The 16,927-nt window shown below is 50.2% G+C and overlaps 1 protein-coding gene across 1 annotated transcript; it reads right to left on the bottom strand.

Annotated features, from left to right (window-relative positions):
- Positions 7,115-16,851, bottom strand: MREG (melanoregulin). Its single transcript, XM_021399537.1, has 5 exons — positions 15,618-16,851; positions 12,400-12,559; positions 9,361-9,451; positions 8,452-8,615; positions 7,115-8,309 (listed from the first exon to the last, which is right to left on the bottom strand). The coding sequence occupies exons 1-5, from the start codon at positions 15,707-15,709 to the stop codon at positions 8,190-8,192; spliced, it is 627 nt and encodes a 208-aa protein (XP_021255212.1). The 5' UTR covers positions 15,710-16,851; the 3' UTR covers positions 7,115-8,189.

Raw genomic sequence — 16,927 nt, 5'->3', positions numbered from 1 at the left:
ACTGCATCTGTTGCATCTCTTACAAGCATCAAGCTACTCTGTTTGGTTGAGCATCCTGGGCTTGGGACTGCTGATGTGAGCTGAGAGCCGCAAATCAATGGCATTAAAGCATCCCTTGCTTTGAGTGGCAGATTCTGGATTAAGACCAGAGCAGCCCCAGATCCTTTGGGGCTGGCCAAGGACAGGCGGGAGCAGAAGGAATGTCCTATCACAGCAGACCCTGTTAAAGACTCTGTCCCCTTCTTTCCTGTAGCTCCCCTTTAGATCCTGACAGGCTGCTATCCAGTCTTCCCAGAGCCTTCTCTTCTCCAGGCTGAACAGCCCCAGCTCTCTCAGCCTGTCCTTGTAGGAGAGGTTTTCCATCCCTTGGATTATTTTTGTGGCCCTCCTCTGGATGTGTTCCAAGAGGTCCACATCTCTGCTGTACTGAGGACTCTACATCTGGACGCAGTACTCCAGGTGAGGTCTCACAGCACAGAATAGAGGGGCAGGATCCTCTTCCCCCCATCCCATCTATTTTGAGCCTCTGCCAGCTCTCCGCTGCCCCACAGGGAACAGCTCCAGGTGCCTGTGCCCTCGGTTCAGGCAGAGCATGTGGGGTGGTGGTTTCTCCCCACTGAGGCGGGCAGGATATTTACATGCTGCTCATCTCAAGGTACCCGCAGCCTGAAAGCCTCTTACTCAGTTCTGCCCGGTAATTGGGATGTCTCATTGGCATGCCCAGTATCAGCAGATCCAGCTGAAGCCTGATGTTCCCAAACAAACCCTGCCTTCAAAGCCCAGCTTGCAACATCCTCTTGGAGGTTTCTTGCTTGACGTCATCCTGCTCAGAGCTGCTTTCAAACAGTCCCTTGTTAGCCCGGGAACAGGGTACGTTGCCTTCACCCTCCACCAGTGTACAGGAGCCAAACAGCAAAGGGATTTATGAGATGCGGTGAGGAAAACATTGAGTAATGGGAGAAGCAGCCTCGAGGAGCCAGGCGGCTGTTTATCTCGTCCCCTGGCTCCCCAGGGAGGCAGCTGCACCATGTCACATCAGTGCCAGAGCTCTGCCCATCTCCATTCATAAAATCCCTCACCATCCTTGTGCTTGCAGAGGGAGCCTTGCCCAACCTGGTGTTGGGGAGCAGCAAAGCCCTAATTCACCTCGGTGAAATAAAGAGGCAGAGCTGAGTAGTTATCTCTTGGTGTGTGTTTTATTTAATGCCATCACCCATGGCCTGTCCTGTCCTGGAAAGCAGCACGCTCAGCATGGGGATAGGAAGCCTGCTAGCCACCTGGCTGCCTCGCTGATGGGATTATCCTCTCACAGGCAGCTCCCTCTTTATGGCTGCAGCGTCTGGTTTTCCAGCATAATTCTTCCTTTCCCCTGTCTCAGACTCTCTGTTGAGTCTGGCCCCTCACTCTCTGTAATTGAAACATAAGCATTGCTGTGCATCAGACAGGCAGGGGCTTTCTTTCTGTGTTTTTTTTTTTTCCTTCTTCCTTGATTTCTTTCATGGTAACCCATGGGAGTATGGCTTTAACTTTAAATACCTTCCAGCACCACCAGCTGAAATGAGGTTGGGGAATGGAGAGAATTAAAACATGTTTCAAAGAAGCATGCGGGAGGAATACAAATAGGGAGAGATCGCCTGAATTCAATCTTTTGTAGGGTCTTTCAAGGAGAATAAAATAACCTCGGGAGAGAAGAGTGCTTGTAAGGATAGCAGTTGTGTGCTTTCTCCTTCCCAAAGACCTACATGTAGGTGTAGTCCTGAGTTTCCTTCAGCTCCTCCATCCAACGGTGTGTTGTCTAAAACTCCTTCTTGATCTCACCAAAGAGGATAGGAATCCAGTGGGATGCAATCCTGGAAACCCCATTGCATGAGGGGCAGGGCATCCCTGTGCCCTATGCCCAGGGGCTGCATCCCAGGTGCTGAACCATCATCCTTTATGTCTCAGAAAGGAATCTGAGTGAGAAACGGCGCTGGGCATGCTGAAGGGAAGAGATAAACTGCTGCAGCCAGGTGTGTTTACAGCTCAGTCACAACCAGCTGTGCTGACCTCTGCTTTACCCACAGCTCACTGTCACCTGCATCTAAAACCCCATTCCTATGGAAGGTTGTAAGGCTGTGTAAGGATGTGATATGTCATGGATGGGGTGATGGAAGGGACATGGGGGATGGGATGATGGATGGGATGATGGAGGGGTATGGTGGGGACGCAGGAGGGGATGTGATAGAGACATGGTGGGGATGGGGTGACAGAGGGTATGTGATGAGGATGCAGGAGAGGACGTGGTGGAGGCAGTGGGGATGGAGAGGGTGGAGGGGACATGGTGGGGATGAAGATGATGGAAGGGACTTGGTGGGCATGGTGCAGGGGGCATGGTGGGGGCATGGTGGTTGGTGGAGGTTGGTGGCTCTGCCTGTGGCAGTGAGGTTGGAACTTGATGATCCTTGGGGTCCCTTCCAACCCGAGCCATTCTATGATTCTGTGTTGCTGTGTGCATTTGCAGGAGGTGACCCTGTGGGGCTGGTTCTCCTAGCTGCGGCTTAGCAAGGGAAAACCCACGGTGAAACTGCTCATCGGGCTTGCAGGTGTCCCTCTCTGACTTGCTCATTTTCATTTTTCCCCCTTCCTTACAGGCTTTACCCAGTGCAGCCAGTCTTTAATTTAAAAGAAATGGGGGGGCGGAAAAAAAGGCACACCAACAGAGAATAACATTTTCAAAAGAGGCTACAAGCACAGGAATGCAAAGCTGCATGGTGTGGACCACTCTCCTCTTCTGGATGATCCTTATTCAGCGCTGAGAAATCCATTTATTTGCAGCCCTCCCAAAGTTGAGCCTTGAGCTCTCCCTGCTGAGCTCAGTGCTTGCACTTGTATGAAACCTTGAGCAACTGAAGGGATCTTTTATCTGCAGCAAGTCGTTCTGCTTGCTTCGCTGGTGGGAGCCAGCCTTGCCTACTGGTTTCATGCTGCACTGGTGGGAGCCAGCCTTGCCTACTGGTTTCATGCTGCGCTGGTGGGAAAAGTCTGGTCATCGTTGACATCAGGCAGGAATTTTCCATGAGGAAAATAAAGGATGGAGTTGAAGGATTTGGCTGCCCTGAATCTGCAGATGCTTTGCATAGTAGTGTGAAGCCTATGCATTACCACTGGACTTCCCAAGACGTTAAATAGTGAAGAATTTAAAGAGAAATAGATGTTAGAAAGCGGTATTTGTGGGTATAGAAGCAGAAACTGCCCTGAGCTTTCCTTCAGACGCGCTGCTTGTTGGCTGTCTGTCTGTCTGCAGGATTTGTGCCGGCTTATAAGCAAGGGGCTGGATGCGTGCTGCTGGTCCTACTGCCCTATAGCCTTTTGACATTGGGTTTTGTCGTGTCACTGCTGCACGAGGAGTGGCAAATAGTGGGAGGGTCCTCCATTTGTGACCATAATTGATCTTTAATGTGTGTGTCCAGGCTGGATCAAGCTTATGGGAAATCCAGAGGCCACAGCAGAGGGGGCATGGGTCTTGCTTTCTCCTGATCTGCAGTGTCATGGGTAGATAGGCATGCTCATTTCATCAGAGATACCCTGGTGGGGACCAGGCTGCTCTCTGTGCGGCTGGCATGTTTGTCAGGAAGCCACCCCACATGGGAATTGTAGTGTGCAGGTCCCGTGCAACCTCAGCCAGTTGAGCAAGGGGCAGAATTCTATATTTTTTTAGGCTTCCTGAAACGTTCATTGCTCCCAGTGTGTTGGTTTGTCCCCCAGGAAGCTCCTTCCCTTCTGGAAAGCAGAACTGGGGCTTGAGCCAGTCTGATGCTTTGCTTCCCGTGTACTTCCCCTCTTCTGCAGAAAAGTGATACCAACTGTGTGATTACCCAAACTTGGTAATTTCTGTGGTGCATCTTGTCCAAGGAGATAGGAAGGAAAAGTGAAAATATTTTCCATGCAATCGGGCAAGCAAAAGCCAAATAACACCATATAATTATGTCTGATTAGCTCAGGACTGGTGACTATGTTAACCTGTTGAGCAGATCCACCAGTTCACAAGAGATGATGGAAGCATGGGGCTGCATAGGCCTTTGGCTGGGACAGATGTACCCAGGCAAGACAGATTCCTCAGCATGCCTGCTTGTCTTGTGTCTTGTGCAGGGCTGAGAGCTGTGGGATCTCCCTTAAACACAGCCACAAGGGTTAAAAGATGCCCTTCCCTTCTGCTTTGAAAGAGTTTTCACTCGATAATTAATCAGAACATCACTAGCTGCCATGCAGCACACTTTGTCTGTAGGGCTTACAACAAAGAGTTAAAGCCCTAACCCTGACCTATACTTAAACAAAGCTAAACTGACCAATTCTCTGTCTGGCAAAGCTGATTTATCAGAACTGAAGCTATCTGCAGGAGTAGGCATTGCCCCAAATTAAAAAGAAAGCTTTTTAGCACTGCTTTAAAAGGCACTGCTGTGATCTAAATTTGAAGTTTTAGTTTCTGGGTAGAAATAATGCTTTATCCGGCTTATACCAAAAAGCTGGAGAGCATTACAGAAAAAGGCAAAATTGAAGGAAAACATCTTGAAATTATTATAGCAGAGTGTTTTGGATAATAGGATGTGAATGGTTTTGAGATACAAAGTTTTGCTTGAAGACAGATGCAGGAATGGCAAGGCCTCTTTGCCATCAGCCCCTGCAGGTCCCATCTCCCCATCCCAAACCTGCATGGGCAGATGGAGATGGGCAGCTCTGGGAATGGAAACCGAGTTTCCAAACCCCATGCCATCTCCCCATCACCAAATAATACTGTTTCCTTCCCTCCCTTCCATTCACATTCTCCATACAAATTGTTCACACTGTTTTCAAAAGGGCAGATATTATTTTAAAGAAGGATGTTGCTTTGGGCTTTATTTTCTTCCCGCAGGCACACAGAGATCCTCTCCCCACTCTTGGAAATCTCTTCAGGAACCGTGGCTGTTATTTCTGAGACTTTGATGCAGAAGAGGCATGGATGGGCAATTGGCAGAAGTTTTGTTTTTGACTCTGGAAGCGTCTGGGCTTGCCCTGTGTTTATGTCTCTGCAGTCTGACTCAAGCCCTGCTAAGCCAACAGGAAGAATCCCAGAAGCTCAGCAGATAGAAAGCTGTCACTCTCAAAGGGATGATCTTTTGGTAGCACATCCTTTCCCAAATGTTTCTTCTTTCTGATCTGCTGGTGAAAACTTGCATCAAACAGCTTTTATTTTAATGTTGATAATTCAGGCATACACAAACACATCTCATCCTGCTGGCACTACCCAACTAATGTGCTCCGCAGCACCAACAGCATATTTTGGCACCAGTGCTGTACCCATTGCGCACAGCCTTCTCCACCTGCCAAACTGCCTTTCCTTGGGCTGTGCCTTTTTGCCTCTGTTTGCTGCCTTGCTTTGATATGTCTGCCTAAACCTGTTTATGTTACGGCAATTGGAACGCTACCACGAGTCAAGGGTGCCTGTGGCCTCCATGGTGTCTCCCTTTACTCATCCAAATAAGATAAAATAGTCACCTGAATGTTTCACCACTTTGAGAAGATGACCATTCTCCTTAAAGGATGAGGATAAAGCTTATAGTGAGAGGTAGTCATTTTCATGAGTCAACTAAGAGTAAAACCAGAAAGCTTTTGGCCATGGAAGACTTTGCTTCGGGCATTAAGCAGAGCTGAGGGGTTGGATTTTTCCATGGATTGCCTGTGCAAAGACACTACAAATACATCCACAACATTTGCAATCTGTAAGACAAGGAAATGCTTTCAGTAAGCCATAACTTGCATAACAAGGGCTCCCCAAGCAAAAGTAGTTGTTTGTCTTCAAAGGAATACTTTCTGGTTTTGTGGCAAGTCAATCAATGTTACTGATCCTCATTAGATTATAAAAATGCAGGCTTTCCCTCCAAGAAAGGTTCATAAGTGCCGGAATTTCTAACGTTAGAAATGATTGAAATGGAGTGGTTTGAAATGGTGATTTTTCCTACAGCTGGAATTTAGTAGGTGACAGTTTTCTCTCCCATGTCCATTCCCGTTACTTATCAGAGCTCACGGCGTGATTTACGCCACTGCCTCCCATCTCCTTTGCCTGCCGCTGCTCAGCCTTTACCAAACACCTGCACTGCCACCTTCTGCCTGGATTGTAGCTCACAGCCCAATTTCCATCTTCAGCTTTCTTCTTGGCCTGCTGAATTCATGATGTGTGTCCCAGTAAAGTCCAGAGTGCAAAGAAGAAACCATGTGTGTGCAGTCAGGATGGTCTGTCTGCTGAGTTTGTTTATAGCTGCTCTCTCTTAAGGCTGGTGACTGTGCTATATGTAATTCCTAGCTTTGATGTTGAGGATGGGAACCCTATGGTGCTGCTCCTTGTGATCCACAAAGCTAAAATACTTTGCTCGGCCACTGTGAAGCCAACATTGGCCAACAATTAGCCACGAGCATCTGCCCAGGTTTGCTTGATGGCAGGCAGTGTCTGAAATAAGCAAGTGGAAGGATTCAAAGCTTGTGCTTTAATGATAAAAAATACTAAGTCAACATCTCACAGGCCTGTGTTGCAATCAATACATTATTAGAGGCACGAGCCCTTGGCCTGGTTACTCCTCCCTGCTCCACAGAAGTGATTTAGGAACCCATCAGGCAGCTTTGCATAACATGTGGAGTGTAAGGTGATGATATCCCAAGGGCTGGCTTTTGTGGGGCTGTGTGTGCTTTGGCACCATGTCCCTTGGAGTTCCAGATCTCCCTGTTCTGCAACAGTTTGTTCAAACCAAACCCTCCAGCACGTGAGTTGCTGCACTCTAAGGTTTATATATTTTCTCTAAAATCATGGCAGCCTTTCCAAAGTGCAGCTGGACTGCTGCTAAAAAAAAAAAAAAAAAAAAAGTCAATGGAAAATGGGTACCAAACTCCAAATCCCATTGAAATTCAGTTCAGTCCCCATCATCTTGTATGAAGGCTTTAGTCTTAGGCTGGAAAATGACCTTTCACTTGCAAGTCAACCAGCAACCTGTGTAAAGGTGTGGAGAACAGGTTGCCCATGATCTGGAAATAGCTCAGCCCTTTTGCTAGCAGCAGCTGAGACAAATGTTGTTGCCCAAATAGGGTCACAGAGAGTAAGAAGCCTTGGTTTTGTAGTAGGTTTTGTTTATTAAATTCAGGTATCATTGATGCCCAGAGCTGACAAAAAATATTTCCCAGGAAGACAGACAAACAGAAACATTTCATAAATATATATATATATCAAACTCTGTAGGTATAAACAAATAAAAGCTCTAGTTTGCTCTTTTGGGAGGTTCTTTGTAACCAGCATTTTCAACTGGTCCATTAGCAGCAAATGTGTTAACCAGTGATGAACTTCCACTTGTTTTTAAATGATCAAATCCAGTGTTTTAAAATTATTGCTCATTATGAGACACATACACACACACACAAAAAGAAAGATACAAAGAGTGTTCATTAAAAATCTTCATTAACAGCACTGACCATATACATGGACCACCAACTTTATGGTGCTTTTTATTATTGCAATTAAGACTGGGACTTTTGGAAATGAAGGAAGACGGTGGTGTGACCAATCTGAGGGCATTACAGGAAGAATATTTCTCAGCAGGTTCAACCACGGAGCCTTGCTAAAATCCACCTTTGTTCACAGCATTGGGCTGAGCCTCCCTCAACATGAATTCTTCCAGACGCCCATTGCTGGGGACCCAGCACCCAACAGAGCCAGGCTGCTGATGTGAGTCCTGTCCTGACCTGCTGGACCAACCCACTGGGGACAAAGAAGGGGACCAGTGCACAGGACAGTGTCACAAGGTTGCAGGTGAGCAAGGTATTTTTCCTTCCTGGCTACGAGGGCTGAGGGAGGTGCAGGTCCCATGGGAGGTGGCAAAGTGGATGTCCTCACAGCGCTGTCATTAGGGACATTGTTTGCAGCTACTGGTGCAGTGGTTCCCCTGTGCCTATTTGCATAACCTACACAGCTGGTGGACTCCCACCAGGGCTACGCTACAGCAGTTCTCGCTCCCATCTGCTGGGAGCCCTCGGGACTGGTAGCCACCAGCCCCTTCCCGTGCCCTCCCCATGGGGCATCGCTGGCCCGCTCACTTCTGGGCAGGGAGACAAGGAACAGCACTACTCGTGCTTCAGCCCCTTGGCACAGGAGCCTGGTCCCAAGGGAAGGAAACCCAGTGTCCCCATGCTCCTCAGGGTGTCGTGGCAGGGGTGTGCTTCTCATCCACTCTTTCCATGCTGGCTCTTTTCGGGTACACCACGCTGGCCAGCTTGAAGAACTCATCCGCAGCATCCAGAGCTATCAGCCGGTCCTGCCAAAGCAATGGGATTGTACAGTCACTGCCACCACGTCCTTGAGCATCCTATGGTACGGGTCACCTCTCTACTCCCTGCTCTTGAGCTCACTTGCAGAGCCAGGGCAAGAAGGAGGGAAGCATGCATGGAGCTACTCACCACCACAAAGAGGTAACGCTCAGACAGCTCCCAGCTGGTTGGGAAGATGTTCGTCTCTTCGGAGAGCTTTAGCAAGATGTCCCGGGCTTTGCTCATGTTCTGAGAGTCACTGACAATGCTAAGTTTGGTCACTGACAAGAGGGAGTCTGCTTCCTTCTGGAAACCTGGGGAGAAGATGTGTGTTAGGAAAAGGTGCCAAACGTGCAGAGTGTTGATAAAGCAGTCACCATCTCCTACAGCAGCAGTGCCAAGGGAAAGAATGGATGGGGTGGAAATGAATTAATGTGGTGATCAGGAGATCTTTAAATGTAATTGCCACCATTGACTCTGCACTTATCACTAGGGAGCTGGTGGTGATGCACAAGCTGTGCAAGCACCTTGGCAAAGATGAACCTGCTTATGAATTCCCAGTGTTCCTCCCACCCAGGTGCCAGAACAGCAGGTAGGGCAGGAGTGGCTGAGCTCCCCGCCTCTTTCGCTCCCAGTGACAAAGCTCTGGAGCAGCCCCAAGCCCAAGGAGCCCCCCTCTCATTAGCCACCAGCCACCTGGAGTAGGAGGGCTGCTGCTGAGCAATTTCATTTGCTGAAAGAACATTTCAAATTCACTTTGGAGCAAATAGAGTGGGTGATTTGGCTCCAATCAGCTGGTAGGAGCTAGGGAGGAAAACTACGTGTGTCTGTCTTCACATCAGGGAGGAATATTCATTTCTCCATGCTTATCTTGTTTATAAAAACACAGGGTGAAGTATTCTTGCAGAAGGAAACCTGAGATGGATGACTGTGTGCCAAGCCGTCATGGCTTTTTGAAGGGCTGTCCTGGACACTCACCACTGGCCCTCCTGCTGCTGGTGGCTCCTGGGCTTCTTATTCAGCACCATAGTAAAAACATCGTTTTGTCCTTGAGCTTACCTAAATCCTCCAAAATGTGCTTCCATCTGCTTCTTACTTCTTTCCGTGTTTGCCGTAAGGTATAAATATCATAGTTGAGCTTTTGCCATTCCTGCAAAGCAAAGGAGTAACAGTTATCTGTATATGAGAAGGCCTCTACTGTTTTTCTGGGAATTTCAACATCTAGAAACGGAGCCAGAGCTAAAGCTATGATGTTGGCACTTAGGGATCGCTGTGAAGGTCATGGCCAGGCCTCCAATGCCTGGAAGAAGTTATGCTGTGCAACAGAGTATTCTATCTTGACATTTGGTAGAGAATCTCTGTATTTTCTTAGCACAAACTAAGCAGGATTCCAGTTACTTGAAATGAGATTACAAAATTTGGCTTAGTTGTTGCTGATGGCCAAAGCAGTCTCACTGCCCAACTCTGCTGGTCCACAGCACTTTTCCCTGGACCCTGACATGCTAGCTAGCACCAAAACTTGTGAGAACACCTTATTTGACCCTAACAGCTTGAGAAAGCATGACCAGATACTCATAATTACATTCCATAGACTATGGCAACATCTTATTTGCATACCCTTGTGGTTAAACTGGCATTGCACCTTTTCTAGTAGCTGATCATAGCCTGTAGAAAGATAAAAACTGCTGCTGTACAAGGGTCACGCACACAGTGTCTTCTCCAAACTGATCTGGCATCTAACTGGAGCATGCAGGTCTTCAAAAGCACTTGGAAACAACAGACTTTTTTAAGAGGTTGGGTAGCATTTTTTAAATCATAGAATCACCAAGGTTGGTAAAGACCTCCAAGATCATCCAGTCCAACAACCCACTTACCACCAGTATTTCCTCACTAGACCATGCCGCTCAGTACATAGCAAGGAAGAGGGGTGCACATGGATGCTTGATGGCCAAGCTGGAACCATTTGACATGATCACAATCCTTTGTGACTGCCAGGTCACGAAATTAATGCTTTAACTTAATATAGATCAAATCTGCGAACTTGACTTCAACCTCTGTGTCTGCATAATGGGATGCTGTGTGAAGGGGAAGGGCTTGAGGTTATTTGTTACAGTTGTACCAGTGCCATTAGAGATGCTTGTTTGTAGAAGAAGACATTCCTGCACTGGAACTCAACCAGGAGTATTTCTCCTACATCAATTTAATACATGTTCACGCTGAAAAGGATGCATTGGCAGAGGCATCCGCACAGCAGGTTTTAGCAACACTCAGACCATTTCCTCGTGCTAACAGCCTCGATTAATCCCATTGCTGAGCAGCAGGAGACACAGAAGTACTCCTGCAGAATGAACGGGAGCTCATCTGTGCCATCCCCCTGGGATCCTGCTCCCTGGGTTCGTGATGCTGATGAACACTCATAGAGACAGGCTACGACTGCCAGCAAAAGGAAGCTGAACATGATTTCAGCCCTTGGCTAAGGAAATGGAGGAGGCAGGAGCAGGAGGGCTTGTGCTGGGTGGGAGAGGCCTGGTCCTGCCCGCCCTGAAGGTCACTAATCTGACTGGCCAGCACATGGGGAAGCTGCTCCTGCTGCTCTCTGGATTAAGAGCAGTGTGATTCCCCATCTATTTTTGTTTTGAGGGAATCTAGGTTACGGCTTTCTCGTGCATCGTGCTTACTGAGTTGCTCCACGGAGGTGAATCCAGTCCCAGAGGTCCTCTAACATTGTGCTGTCCAGGAAGAATTCGGGGTGTATTTGAAGGAGCAGCCTTTGTGCAGAAAATGATGCTTCACAGGGGTGGACAAGCAGCGTGGGAGCAGCACGTCACACATCCCCTGGTATTTGTCACCTCACTGTGCTGTGGGGTTTTATTTTACACAACAACAGGTTTGATGACACTGCAGGGCAGGAGCCATCCTGCAGGCAAAGAAACTTCCTCCATCTTTGCAACGTTGACCCAAGTGTTGATGAGCTTGGATGGCAGCTTTGATCTCAAGGGCTATGTTAGATTCACAGATTCATTGGTGCCCATAAGTTTATGCTACTGGCATCGCTGTCAGAAAGGCTCATGATTCTGCTGGGATGGAGCTCAGGGTATCCCCCACCACAGCATCCCAGCACAGCCATTTTAAAAAAGAAAACAGAAAAGAAAGCAGAAATGGGTTAGGTTAAGGAAAATGAGAAGCTGTTTTGATGGCCATGGTGGTGCCACATGGGTATGTGGGGTGACAGCTCTGTGTGTCCTTCCAGCATCCCAAATCCCCATGGTGAAGGTGGGGAAGGATGCAGTGAGCGCACAGACATGCAGCGGGGCAGCTCTGCTTTTGCTCCTATTTTAACTGAGATTTACAAAAAAGAAGCTATGGTTTTGTCAATTTTGCTGTTGACCATGCCCTGCCCTGCGGCATCTGCTCACTCCCAGGGCCAGCACGCCAGCAGCAGCTCCCAAAGCAGATTATGCCTTTGGCACTGTTCTTCAATTAGACTTTTCTCCCTCCCTCATTAGGGGCAGCGGGCGATGCAAGCTGGCCTAGTTTTCCAATGCTCACTGGAGGACAGAGAGATTTGGGGCCGAGGGCAGGAATGTTGGCTCTCCAGCCCAAATTACTCCCTCTGCCACCCAGAAAAGGCGCAGCTGGAGGCTGCAGCAGCTTGCACACCCTCAGCTCTTCTCTTTGCACAAACAGAGGGGCCTGGTGGGATGGAGGAGAGCCGGGAGCAGCCCATAGCAGCGCTCTTGGCTTGCCCTGCATGCCTCTGTTTCCCCAGCTGTAACACAGACAGCAGCAGGACAGAGCATGAATGACGTGGTCCTAATCAGGCTGCTGAAATCTCCTGTGCACAGAGCACTTTGGAGAAAGAAATCAGGGCTGCAAAACAGTGCTTATGTAACAGGGATGATTTTTTTCCCTTCTGTGCCAGTTCCTCAGTAATCACTGTACGACCCATTTGGGAAGCATTTAACACAATGCTGTGCTGGAGCAGCAGTACCTGGGATGCAGTGGGTATCCCCATCACAGAAACCCCCAAATACGGAAATACCGGCCCAAACTGAGAAATGGAGCTGGCGATGCCAGAGCACATTGCAATCTCCTCACCTCAGAGTCCTGGTCCAGCTGGCTCCGGCCTACGATCATGTTGTACAGCACCCGGTCGTCATCCGCCTCCGTGTGGGTCACGTCATGAGGGGTGCTCCACAGGTTCTGCTCCTCATCCCGTGCCAGTGTGGCCCCGAAGGAAGCATATGGGTTGTTGTTGCTGCAGAGAGGGGACGTGAGGCTGCATTAACACCTGGTGTCACCTCGGACTTCCCCGAAGTCCCCTTTTGCCAGCTGAAATCTGGTATGGCCATGGGACAAAGCACACAGTGCTGCTGGGGATGGGTGAGCCTGGCAATGGGATGGCTCGGGACAATATGAGCCATGTGATGGGCCCAAATTGCTGGCCCCATCCGTTTGGGATGGGAGGGCGCCAATGGATCCAGCAGCCAGCCCCTTCCCAGTGCTGCACCATGATGGGATGGAAACTGAAATGCAGGAAATTCTGTTCAAATCTGAGAAAGAACTGTGCTACAGAAACGGTGGGTGAACGCTATTGTGGGTTGCCCTGAGAGGTTGTGGGGCCTCCAACCATGGAGATGCTCAAAACCCAATGAGATCTCTCCTGGGCACCCTGCTCCTGGTCCGACCTGGGCAGAGGCTGCACCAGATGGAAACACACAGATGGGAACTCCCAGATAGGAACACTTGGAGCCCATAAGGAAAGCCTGTGTTTGCCTGCTCAGTATCTAAAGAAGGGCTTCAGTATCTAAAGGGGGGCTATAAGAAAGAAGGGCACAGACTCTTTAGCAGAGTCTGATGTGATAGGACAAGGGGAAATGGTTTCAAAGTAAAAGAGGGGATATTTAGATTGGATATAAGGAAGAAGTTTTTTACAGTAAGGGTGGTGAGGCACTGGCACAGGTTGCCCAGAGAGGTGGTAGGTGCCCTGTCCTGGAGACATTCAAGGTCAGGCTGGACAGGGCTCTGAGCACCTGATGGAGCTGCAGGTGTCCCTGTTCATTGCAGGGGAGTTGGACCAGATGGCCTGTAAGGGTTCCTTCCAACTCAAATGATTCTATAATTCTATGAATGGGCAGCGGGCAGAGCATCACCTCCTGAGCATCATCTCCTCCCACGGAGGTGAGGAGCTCTTCTGTGCCCCATGCTTATGGTTGGGTGCTGTGAGTGGGATGTACAAGGCTTTAATGTGGTTGTTTACTTCTGCAGGGAGAACTTTTAGCAGAGTACTTCCATCATGCCTCCACGTTTCTAACCAAGATGTTGAAGAAAAACACCACAAATAGGGAAATATTTTAGGCCTTACACACTGGTACCCGCAGCCGTCCCGCAGCATTTCACAGAATCACAGAGTTGTAGGGGCTGCAAGGGACCTCTAGAGATCATCGAGTCCAACTCCCCTTCCTGCTCACTTTGTGTTAGAACAACCCCCCCTGATTCCATTTGCTATCCAAACCCCATTCCTTCCTCTAGGAGTCCATCCATCCAACCTTGGTCACACTGCAGTGCTTTATCCCTGATTTCAGGGCATTACAGTGGGTGCTAAGGGGAGCTCCAGCATGTGGATAAACCTCCCCAAAGTGGCTCCCTAATTAGACTTCCAGCAAACCAAAAACCTGTGCAACAGGTAACGAGGAGGAAGATAATCTCTCCCAATCTCTCATTAAAGCCAAGGGAACAAGGTAGGTTGGAGGGTGCAGATGGCACCGCTCAGCCCTCCCAACACGTCTCCAGGCATCCTGTGCGAGCAGGGGGAACTCCTGGGGCACCAGAGACCACCATACTAAGAGGTTCTCTGTGGGGTTCTCACCCTGTACAGCCTATGGGGCGTTGTTCAGTGTGAACTCATCACCATCCTCCTGCTTCCTCCCACTCACTGACCTGCCCTGCTCACTATAAGATCTTTTAGCAGTAACACTAACACACCTTGGCTTTATGAGCCACTCCCTCGTGTCTCGCAAGGTGATTCCCAAGGAAGGGGCTCCAGCTGTGCTCAGGAGCCAGTAAACCCCGGCAAACATGGGGAGCAACTGCGGGAAGTGTGGGCACAGAGCTGAGAGCAGGGCTGAGCATCACTAAAATGAGGGAAGATGGGGAAAAAGCAGCACGGGAAGGGTGGCCTTCCCATCTTGTGCCACTTGCAGCAGTTTCCATGTGACCAGAGGGGGCTTGGACCAGCTGCAATTTGGTCTTTATCCAGGAGCATCAATGCTTCTCAACAGACTTCTGCTCTGGGCTGCTTCCAGCCTAGATTAACACATGCCAAGATTCAGAGCCCAAATTCTCAGTTTGTTTTCATCGTTCTTTTTAAACAAGGCTGCTGTAAGATCCCCACTTTGCAATACAAAACCCCAAAAGCCTCCCATCTGGGGACAAGCCGGCAATTAGGCCATCAGATTAATTGTGTGCCACATTTGCGCAACAGCAGGTGCCTCATTAATTGGATCGGTGCACAGAGGCACGTTGCTAAAGAAAGGTGCACAGCAGCACCTGCACCTCTCTGCCTGTGTGCCAGGCTCTCAGGAGGATAATGAGAATTTCCTGGCCCACCAGCCCTATGCTCAGGATTATCTGGTTATTATTTAGGGAGCTGCTTTTAACAGCACCAAATCAGGGTGCTTCAATCCCTGCCACCAGTCCCTGCTAACTAAATAGGTCATCGCACACATCCCAGAAATGTCGCGGTGCTGTGGGAGCATTTGGGTGCTGCTGCAGACCCCCTCCCATGCAGGCTGGCTTAGAGATCTGTCATCTTTCAACCTCGTGCTGCATTCGGATAAAGGCTCAACATGGTGCCCCGTGCTGCAGACCTCCAGCTCCCCTCCCTGGGCATCTCCAGCGGGACCCCCTCCGTTTCTGCTCACCCCAACCTCCCTGAAGAAAGCCTGGAGCCCTTGCAGTGGGAAGACAAAAGCTGGTCAGTTTCTATGGTGAAAGATGTGGTTTGCTCTCCAAAACTTCATTTGATTGTCAGAAAATTGAGAGCAGCGCTCCAGCATACATGGTGCCATGGGGTGTGAGACCCAAATAAGGCAGAAGGCGAGCTTGGGGGCCGGGACAAAATCCTTCCAGAGCCTTGGAAGTTCCGAGCAGCGGCTGTGGAATGACAGCTGGGAAAAAGGGCAAAGCGTAGGGTGGGAGATGGCTGCAGGTAAAGCGGGGCCACGCTTGGAGCATTGTCCAGTGCAAGCAGAGTGGGGATGGGATGGGGATGGGGTCACTCGGAGCAGGGATGGGGTGGGGACAGGGGCACTCACCTGAGCAGTGGCTCCTTCTCAGGGGCTGCCGCCTCCCCACCGCAGCAGCGGCAGCAGCCGCCAAGTGAGCGTAGCCAGGCCCCCAGCCCCATGGGCGCAGCAGCACGGGGCTCTGCCAGTCCCTGTGTGCCTCCCCGGCTCCCCCCACAGCTCCCCCCCAGCTTCCCCGTGCCTTCAGCCGCCGCGGGGCATTGCACTTTCCCTCTGGGGCCCCGCGCAGCGTGAGCACGCAGGGCACGGGTAGAGGAAGGCAGGGCACGCTCATTTTTCTCCCCCTCTTCTTCGTTCCGGGGCGACGCTGATTCATTACCATCCCCTTCCGGGGAATTATGGCCACTCGGATGCTCGAGAGCGCTGGGGAGCGAAGCTGTGCATCTGCACGGCACAGCAGCGGTGCCATACCGCTACGGGGACATGTTTGGGTTGGGGGCCTGTGCCCAGCCCTGGGGAGCCCCCGAGGTTATTTCCCATGGGCACTGGGGCCAGAGGGGATTGGCCACGGTCTGGTTTCCAGTGCTGGGAGCTCGTCATGCGCAGGGACCGATGGCTTTGTGCTGCTTGCTGTGCACGTCTCCACCATCCCACCCGGCCTCAGTGCTCCTGGGGTGTTTTCCCCCATTGCCTACAATTATGAGTGCTCAGAAATCAGCAGCAGGCGATGGCCCTCCCCTTGGATCTGCTGGGCCACTGCCTTGTTTATACATTGGCACCAGTTTGGGGGATCACAAGCGTCACACAGCCCGGGGTGCGAGCAGCTCCCACCAGCTCACGTGTGGCCTTCTCCCTTCCCTGCCTGAAGCCTTCATCCCACACACTGCTGCAGCAATTAGTCATTCGGCCCCAGAGCCCTGTGGGTGCAGAAGGAGCCTTGCAGAAACCCTGAGCGTTTTCATGTCCCTTTATTCCTCACTGTGATGATAAACATTGTTCCCTTGCCACCAGAGCAGTGGCACAGGCTGCCCAGGGAGTGGTGGGGTCCCCGTCCCTGGAGGTGTTGAAGAACCGTGGGGATGTGGCACTGAGGGATGTGGTCAGTGGGCATGGTGGGGTGGGCTGGGGTTGGACTTGGGGATCTTAGGGGTCTTTTCCAACCTGAATGATTCTATGACATAAACAAGAGAAAGCCTCCCAGGAGCCAAAGCCTCTCTGGGGTCTTAAAAGCAAATCACCGCCTCCAAAAGTAAGTGCAATATTACTCAATATTGCCAGCTTCTGCACGCTGCTGCAAATACCCCTGGCACAGATGGGGCTCCCAGCTCTGTTTTGTCCATTCTCTGTGGTCCCATCACTAATGCAGATAGAAGCAGAGG

Source organism: Numida meleagris, chromosome 5 (assembly GCF_002078875.1).
Source record: "Numida meleagris isolate 19003 breed g44 Domestic line chromosome 5, NumMel1.0, whole genome shotgun sequence".
NCBI lineage: Eukaryota > Metazoa > Chordata > Aves > Galliformes > Numididae > Numida > Numida meleagris.
The sequence above is the reverse complement of the archived record's forward strand: the minus strand, read 5'-3'. Positions and strand labels throughout refer to the sequence as shown.

Coding starts and splice junctions, on each gene's coding strand:
- MREG (XM_021399537.1), bottom strand. CDS start 15,709: ATGGGGCTGGGGGCCTGGCTACGCTCACTTGGCGGCTGCTGCCGCTGC. Junction 12,560..15,617: donor GAGAAGGAGCCACTGCTCAG/GTGAGTGCCCCT, acceptor CCCTCTCTGCAG/CAACAACAACCCATATGCTT. Junction 8,616..9,360: donor GCACATTTTGGAGGATTTAG/GTAAGCTCAAGG, acceptor TCTTCTCCCCAG/GTTTCCAGAAGGAAGCAGAC.